General features: G+C 37.5%; 1 protein-coding gene across 1 annotated transcript; it reads right to left on the reverse strand.

Moving 5' to 3' along the window:
* Nucleotides 1-635: 635 nt before the first annotated feature.
* Nucleotides 636-7,928, reverse strand: LOC128055604 (butyrophilin subfamily 1 member A1-like). Its single transcript, XM_052648198.1, has 6 exons — nucleotides 7,859-7,928; nucleotides 5,741-5,761; nucleotides 4,684-4,710; nucleotides 4,158-4,184; nucleotides 1,332-1,358; nucleotides 636-1,159 (listed from the first exon to the last, which is right to left on the reverse strand). Exons 1-6 carry the CDS (start codon nucleotides 7,926-7,928, stop codon nucleotides 636-638), a joined length of 696 nt encoding a protein of 231 aa, XP_052504158.1.
* Between the last annotated feature and the right edge of the window lie 542 nt (nucleotides 7,929-8,470).

Below are 8,470 nucleotides of genomic sequence, written 5' to 3' on the forward strand. Positions count from 1 at the left end.
AACTGTGGGTGTCATCTGTTGCCATCCTTAAAGGGAGGGTATACTAGCTAGGATTAAATTCAATTATAAATGACAAAAATCCAAAGTATAAAAAGCTTGGAGAGATAACAGTTTATTTCTCACTGAAGATAATTTAGGAACTGAGTAATAGAGTAGTTCCACAAGTTATCAAAAACCTAAGCCATTGTATCTTATCTGCCATCCATGACTTTTACGTGGCCACAGATGTTTCATTAATGATAGATTTCAGGCATCATAAAAAGTAAACAGAATGAGAAAAGCACATAGTTTTCCTTTAAAGAAACATCCCAGAAATTACACAGAATAATTAATCTTATAATGCACTGGTCATCATTTAGTGATAATCAGCTGATAGTCTAGAAAATTTAATCTTTATACTAGGTTGTCACAGATATAGTAATAATAGGAGTTTATAATTAAGGAAGAAGTAAGAAGTGATATGAGAGGCAACAATCAGTCAGTCTCACAGAACTTCACCTTGAGAGTGAAGCAGTATGCAGGAGGGGAAAAAAAATCAGTTTGTGGCCAGTGGGGAGAATTATAATGATCACTTGGGCCCAATGTTATACTTTCTCATGGAGGCGTAGGCACATGAATTACAACATCAGTGCGCTCTACTCCACCTGGACAATGGTCAAGGGGCCAGAGTCAGGGGACCAAAGTCTGAAAAATGGTCTTAGGACACCATAAAATGTCTGTTTGGAAAATGTGAAAATGTGGGATTCATCTGTCATATTATAGAAAGATACATCTCCAGCCTCATAATCCAGGAATATCCCCACACTAAGGGGTTTTTCTCTTAGAGTAAGATGAGTTTCTGAGATGGTAAGGGCCCAGCAATCCTCCTGGTAGAGCCTAATGGCCCAGAAACCATTCTGTGGGGACATTTGGAAAGTCCCCTTCCTTGATACATTATCCCTACAAACTCCCAGGTCCCAGGAATGCAGGTCCCCAACTTCCACCTCCCAGTAGTATCTCCCCGAACAGATTTGTAGCTGACCCAGCACACAGGGAATGGAGACAAATCTCTGTGTGGAGCTGGGTAGATCTTGCTGTATTTCCTGCAAGGTTACTCCTCTCCCGTCTTCAGTTAGGAGGAGTCTGGGATGAGCAGTGGCTTCATCAAGAGTCACATTTACTGCAAAAACAATTAGACCATGATGTTTATAGAAAGAGTCTCAGTAGGCCTGGGCCAGAGGGTCCCCATTCTGTGAGAACTTCTCTGGCCCTGGGAAGATCCAAGTCATCTTCACCCGTCTTCCTTTCTCACCCCACAAGGAGCAGGGTCCCTCCTGGAACATCATACTCACCAGTTTGGAACTCTTCTTTCCTCCAATCTGCAAGGAACATATGAATGTGAGAAGCTCCATCTGATAGATAAATACATCCATCTGCTCAGATTATGAGTATAAATTCTCAAGGATTAATTTATGAATGATAATAACCAAAGAAAATATTCTTTGATATACTTGCACCTCTTTTCACAGTCTGTTAAATTATGTCTGGCTTGAAGAACTGATTTCTTCAACCAACATTCCCATAGGATAAGTGTCCATAATCTATTTAAGATGTTGGAAAAGAAATAGAGATTATGACATATCTGACCTAATAAATTCTTTTTCTTGTGGTTTCCTCAGACTTTATAGGAGATAATCTTTTACTTATCCTCAGAGCATGATTAGAGATGTCAAATAAAAAATAATAAAACAAATAATAAGTGTTTTCTAGGATGTGGAGAAAAGGAAAACCTGTAAATGGTTGATGGATGTAAACTGGTGGAAAATAGTATAGTTCAGTTCAGTTCAATTCAGTTGCTCAGTCGTGTCCAACTCTTTGCGACCCCATGAATCGCAGCACGCCAGGCCTCCCTGTCCAACACCATCTCCCAGAGTTCACTCAGATTCATGTCCATCGAGTCAGTGATGCCAACCAGCCATCTCATCCACTGTTGTCCCCTTCTCCTTCTGCCCCCAATCCCATCCAGCATCAGAGTGTTTTCCAATGAGTCAACTCTTCACATGAGGTGGCCAAAGTACTGGAGTTTCAGCTTTCGCATCATTCCTTCCAAAGAAATCCCAGGGTTGATGTCCTTCAGAATGGACTGGTTGGATCTCCTTGCAGTCCAAGGGACTCTCAAGAGTCTTCTCCAACACCACAGCTCAAAAGCATCAATTCTTCGGCGGTCAGCCTTCTTCACAGTCCAACTCTCACATCCATACATGACCACTGGAAAAACCATAGACTTGACTAGACGGACCTTAGTCAGCAAAGTAATATCTCTGTTTTTGAATATGCTATAGTATAAAGGTTCCTCAAAACACTAAAAATAGAACTGCAATATGTCCAGCAATTCCAAACCTGGTTGTATAACCAAAGAAAATAAAAACACAAATTTGAAAAGGTACATGCACCCCATTGTTCATACTACACCTGAATTTAGTATATATATATATATATATATATATATATATATATATATCCTAAAAATGACTAAATATTGTTTCTTTGTGTGTATATATATATATTTATATATACACATACTGAATACTGTTCCTTTGTGTGTGTGTATATATAGACACATACATGAAATTTTGACATTTGCAGCAATATGGATGGACCTGGAGGGTATTACTATTAATGAAATAAGTCAGACAGAGGAAGATAAATAGAGTATGTTATCACTTGTATGTGGAATCGAAAAAATAAAACAGTGAATGTAACAAAACAGAAACAGACTTACAGATATAGAGAGCAAACATAATTATCAATGGAGAGAGGAAAGGGTGAGGAATAATATTAGGGTTTCAGAGGTACAAACTACTATGTATAAAATAAATAAACCTAAAGGATATATTGTACAGCATGAGAAATATGCTTCCCTGGGTCCGGAAGATCTCCTGGGGAAGGAAATGGCAACCCACTCCAGTACTCTTGCCTGGAGAATCCCATGGACGGAGGAGCCTGCCAGGCTACAGTCCACTGGGTCACAAAGAGCCAGACATGACTGAGCAACTGCCCTTTCTTTCTTTCATGGGGAATATAGCCAATTTTTATAATAACTTCAATGGAGTATAGCCTACAAAATTTTGAAGCCACTATGTTGTACACCTGAAACTAATGTAATATTGTAAGCCAACTATGCCTGGTAGAAAGTGAAGAAGAACTAAAGAGCTTCTTGATGAAAGTGAAAGAGGAGAGTGAAAAAGTTGGCTTAAAGCTCAACATTCAGAAAACTAAGATCATGGCATCTGGTCCCATCACTTCATGGCAGATAGATGGGGAAACAGTGGAAACAAGTGGCTGACTTTATTTTTTCTGGGCTCCAAAATCACTGCAGATGGTGATTGCAGCCATGAAATTAAAACATGCTTACTCTTTGGAAGGAAAGTTATAACCAACCTAGACAGTATATTCAAAAGCAGAGACATTACTTTGCCTACAAAGGTCTGTCTAGTCAAGGCTATGGTTTTTCCAGTGGTCATGTATGAATGTGAGAATTGGACTATAAAAAAAGCTGAGCGCAGAAAAATTGATGCTTTTGAACTGTGATGTTGGAGAAGACTCTTGAGAGTCCCTTGGACTGCAAGGAGATCCAACCAGTCCATCTGGAAAGAGGTCGGTCCTGGGTGTTCATTGGAAGGACTGATGTTGAAGCTGAAACTCCAGTACTTTGGCCACCTGATGCAAAGAATTGACTCACTGGAAAAGACCCTGATGTTGGGAAAGATTGGGGGCAGGAAGAGAAGGGGTCGACAGAGGATGAGATCATTGGATGGCATCATTGACTCGATGGACATGGGTTTGAGTAGACTCCAGGAGTTGGTGATGGACAGGGAGGCCTGGCGTGCTGTGGTTCATGGGATCACAAAGAGTCGGACATGACTGAGTGACTGAACTGAACTGAACTATGCTTCAATTATTAAAAAATCAAATAGAAAATAATAATGGTCAAATTGCTAAAATTTAATATTTTAAATACATTATTGTCTTTTAAAATACTGAGTAAACTATTGAGTTCATAGAATGCATATTTTGGAGTTTCATTTATTTTTATTGTATTGTTTTGCACTCAGTAGGTATTTATTTAAAATATATTTTGCAATAGGACAGTCTTTATCAGAATCCATGTCACTCACCAGGGTATAATGTTGACTCCCTCCAGCCTGCAAAAAACAAAATAGGAAACTTTACTTTTTTTTTCTTCCATTTTTTTTCCTCATTGTCTTTTTCATTTCTCCTTGTCTTTGTCATATATTTTCTTCTGAATTCTTTGGACTTCCTCTTTTTATCCTATATTCTCATAATCCATTTTTAGAAAACACAATGATAAAAATGATCAGGTGGAAGGTAGATGGAAACATAGAAGCAATAAAAAGTGGAAGGGATGAAGGAGAAGTGGGAGGGATGAAGGAGAAGTGGGAAGGAGAGGACATGAAATAGATTTGGAAGGAACGGGAGAGAAGGAAGAACATGCTGAATCACTGGTGGTTTGTCTTTTGAAAATAATTTATTGAAATTACTAGAATTTAGGAAGATAACACTTCAAATGCTTTTTGCCTACTATAAGCATTTTTTTGCATTTCTAAATCCTATTCAATTTCTACAGTGGAGGAATCTGAGATTTAGAAGAATAGAAGTTTTTGGGAAATAAGCTTTACTCACCTAATTTGAACTGAGCTTTCCTCCTATCTGAGAGAAAACAAACAAGTATATATACACATATATAATGTTAACTAATGTTTTCTTAACATCATAAAAAAGATTCAAGTAAAGTCATACATCTGCACATACATGTGCCAATGTTAGTAGTGTCTGAAAGTTGACCAAGTAACATCCATTTTAAAGGCAACTAAAGAAATCTCTGAAGCCTACTACGTCTGAAAACCTTCCTACAATTTGAAGAATATAATTTGATATGTAGGGATATGAGAATTTAATAATTCTTATGATATAGTACCAAAATAGTGTACGAATAACTTGGAAAATAACTTTAAATTTTAGGTTTACAAAAAATGAAGTTTATTTGAGTGAAAAAAAAGTATGTTTAAAGACTTTGAAGTATTAATGATTGAAAAGGTGAAAATAAAAATAAAAGAACAACAATAATTATGGTTGGAAAAAAATCAGGCAAAGTCATGCAAAAAATATTTATACACCTTAAATCACTTGAGTTATAGTCAAGAGAAATGGACTAGCAAGTCTCAAGATTAACTTGACAATATATACAGCATAACATACAGGTCAAACAAAAGAAAGGAATTTATCTCACTCAGCAACTTTGGAGTTTTAACTCTCCCATAAAAACAAGCACAGTATCATGCATAAAACAATGGGCACTCCATATCAGAGCACATGTTGAAGAACCCAAATTAAAAGAAACTTTCTGTCATCATTCTTAGCTTAATCTCCTTTATCTCACCAACTGTAAAACTAACTACTGTAAAATGAATTACTATAAAATTCCAGTAATCACCTGGGATATATTAATAGAAGAAGCATAAAAATAAAGCATAGAAAGGAAAGGAAGTGAACAAAAGCTGAGAGAATGAAAAGGGAACTTAACATGGAATCAGTTCAGGGAGCTAAAAAGAAAACAGATAGGGTAATTTGAAACCCACAAGAAGAAAAAGGCAAGACAGGAGTGAGTAAGAGGTAATGAGACAGGAAATTTATTTTCAAAGAAATATATCAGTAAAAAAGAATGTCGGAAAAAAGTTACCAATTTCTTTCTGAAGATCTTCTGAAAAATAAAATGGAAATCTCATGTAAATATCAAGAGAAACCAATATAGAAAATGAAAATGAGTAGAAAATTTCCATTGCATAGTAAACTGGAAGGATGAATGTGATTAGAAACAAACAAACAAACAAAAACTCCTGAAAAAAAAAAAAGCCAAGGAAGCACAGTTCTAGCTTCAAAAACAGAAAAGGAAGTGAATTTCTCCAGTTGAATAAATAAAGAAGAATGATGATGATTAGGGCAGAAAAACTAACTAGGATTTTATCCCATAAGTACATATTTTATGAACAGTATTAAGGACATTCATAATTGAAGATTTGGACAAAATCCATATTTAATAAAGGAATAAAATAATTCCATAACAAATGTTATCTTCATAGTAGTATGTTGAAACTGATTTTGAATTTTGCAAGTCTTTCTATGTCAGATTAAACCAGTTGTCTTTAAGCAAAACACTTTGTGAACTGTAGTCAACAAACACTAAATCCTGAGAATATCTTTTTAGAAGATGTCATAGCCATTAAGAAAGCAAATGACTACAGTGTCTAAGTACAATCTTTGGTGACTGCAGCCATGAAATTAAAAGCTGGTTGCTTGCTCCTTGGAAGAAAAGCTATGACCAACCTAGATAGCATGTTAAAAAGCAGAGACATTAGTTTGCCAAGAAAGGTACAACTAGTCAAAGCTATGGTTTTTCCAATAGTCATGTATGGATGTGAGAGTTGGACTATAAAGAAAGCTGAGCACCGAAGAATTGATGCTTTTGAACTGTGGTGTTGGAGAAGACTCTTGAGAGTCCCTTGGAGATCAAATCAGTCCATCCTAAAGGAAATCAGTCCTGAATATTCATTGGAAGGACTGATGCTGAGGCTGAAACTCCAATACTTTGGCCACCTAATGGGAAGAACTGACTCTTTGGAAAAGACCCTGATGCTGGGTAAGATTGAAAGTGGGAGGAGAAAGAGATGACAGAGGATGAGATGGTTGGATGGTATCACTGACTCGATGGACATGAGCTTGAGCAAGCTGTGGGAGTTGGTGATGGACAGGGAAGCCTGGTGTGCTGCAGTCCATGTGGTCACAAGGTCTGATACAACTGAGCCACTGAACTGAACTGACAGTCTTTTCTGAAGTCTGATGGTTTCTATTTACATTGAATAATAGTGCAATGAAATTTAATTGAGTTGTCAGTTGAGAGAACTTTTAAAATTAGATTTGATAAACTCACACACTCAATTTTATCATATACCTCAGAATAAGTTCAAAGAATTGAAGTTACGACTGTAATGAAACTTCCATTTCTATTGACTTACATATAACTACACCATTTACTGCAAGGAGATCCAACCAGTCCATTCTGAAGGAGATCAACCCTGGGATTTCTTTGGAAGGAATGATGCTAAAGCTGAAGCTCCAGTACTTTGGCCACCTCATGCGAAGAGTTGACTCATTGGAAAAGACTCTGATTCTGGGAGGGATTGGGGGCAGGAGGAGAAGGGGACGACAGAGGATGAGATGGCTGGATGGCATCACTGACTCGATGGACGTGAGTCTGAGTGAACTCCGGGAGATGGTGATGGACAGGGAGGCCTGGCATGCTGCGATTCATGGGGTCGCAAAGAGTCAGACACGACTGAGCGACTGAACTGAACTGAACTATCAGCACATAAATATTTTATAAGAAAGCAGAAAATTAATGAAATAAATTAATGTTTATTTTAGATTCATGTATTTGAAGGGACTTATAATAAAATATAAGTTAATGGAGATAAAGTAATACAAGTATTACATGATAAAAATGTTAGAAGATAATTCTTTAGGCAGTTTCTTTTTAATCTTATTCCTATAATGCAACTCTAGGCTTTATGGGATTTCCCTGGTGGTTCAGATGATAAACAATTGCATGCAATGAGGGAGACTCAGGTTTGATTCCTGGGTGGGGAAGATTCCCTGGAGATGGGAATGGATACCCATTCCAGTATTGTTGCCTGGAGAATTCTATGGACAGAGAAGCCTGGTGGGCTACAGTCCATGGGGTTGCAAAAGAGTTGGACACAACTAAGAGACTAAACAACAATGATGACATAAAAGTACATACGTGCTTTTCCTACATTCTTTGAAGAAACCTCTTTGGTGGTGTTAATTTTACTGCTTCCTCTTTTTCCCATCATTCCTGTATTCTCTAGACTTAACCATCTATTAATACTCATTCATGTCTCTCAAGTTATAACCTTCTTGAATTTGTATGCCTTCTAACCTAATTTTCCTCATGGGAAGAATGAGGATATTGTTATACAATTCCAGTGAAGAAAATCTTATAATTTCTATACAATGAAATGAAAGGAAGGGAAATAAAATATTAAAAGGAAGTTGAAGTGGGCTTGGAGAAGGCAATGGCACCCCACTCCAGTACTCTTGCCTGGAAAATCCCATGGATGGAGGAGCCTGGTAGGCTGCAGTCCATGGGTTCGACTTCACTTTCACTTTTCACTGTCATGCGTTGGAGAAGGAAATGGCAACCCACTCCAATGTTCTTGCCTGAGAATCCTAGGGATGGGGGAGCCTGGTGGGCTGCCATCTATGGGGTCGCACAGAGTCGGACACGACTGAAGTGACTTAGCAGCTTAGCAGCAGAAGTGGGCTCTAATAATATTACCTGAGCTTATCTTGGATAAAGGTAGCACAACAGTTTTCTAAAAAATATCATAAA

Source organism: Budorcas taxicolor, chromosome 11, assembly GCF_023091745.1.
Source record: "Budorcas taxicolor isolate Tak-1 chromosome 11, Takin1.1, whole genome shotgun sequence".
In the NCBI taxonomy this organism is placed as follows: Eukaryota; Metazoa; Chordata; class Mammalia; order Artiodactyla; family Bovidae; genus Budorcas; species Budorcas taxicolor.

What these genes read in the sequence shown, in the direction of transcription:
- LOC128055604 (XM_052648198.1), bottom strand. Translation starts at nt 7,928, where the DNA reads ATGGGAAAAAGAGGAAGCAGTAAAATTAACACCACCAAAGAGGTTTCT. An exon ending in AAAGAATGTAGGAAAAGCAC is followed by an intron (nt 5,762 to 7,858) that starts GTATGTACTTTT and finishes TTTATTTTTCAG; the next exon opens with AAGATCTTCAGAAAGAAATT. An exon ending in GAAAGCTCAGTTCAAATTAG is followed by an intron (nt 4,185 to 4,683) that starts GTGAGTAAAGCT and finishes TGTTTTTTGCAG; the next exon opens with GCTGGAGGGAGTCAACATTA.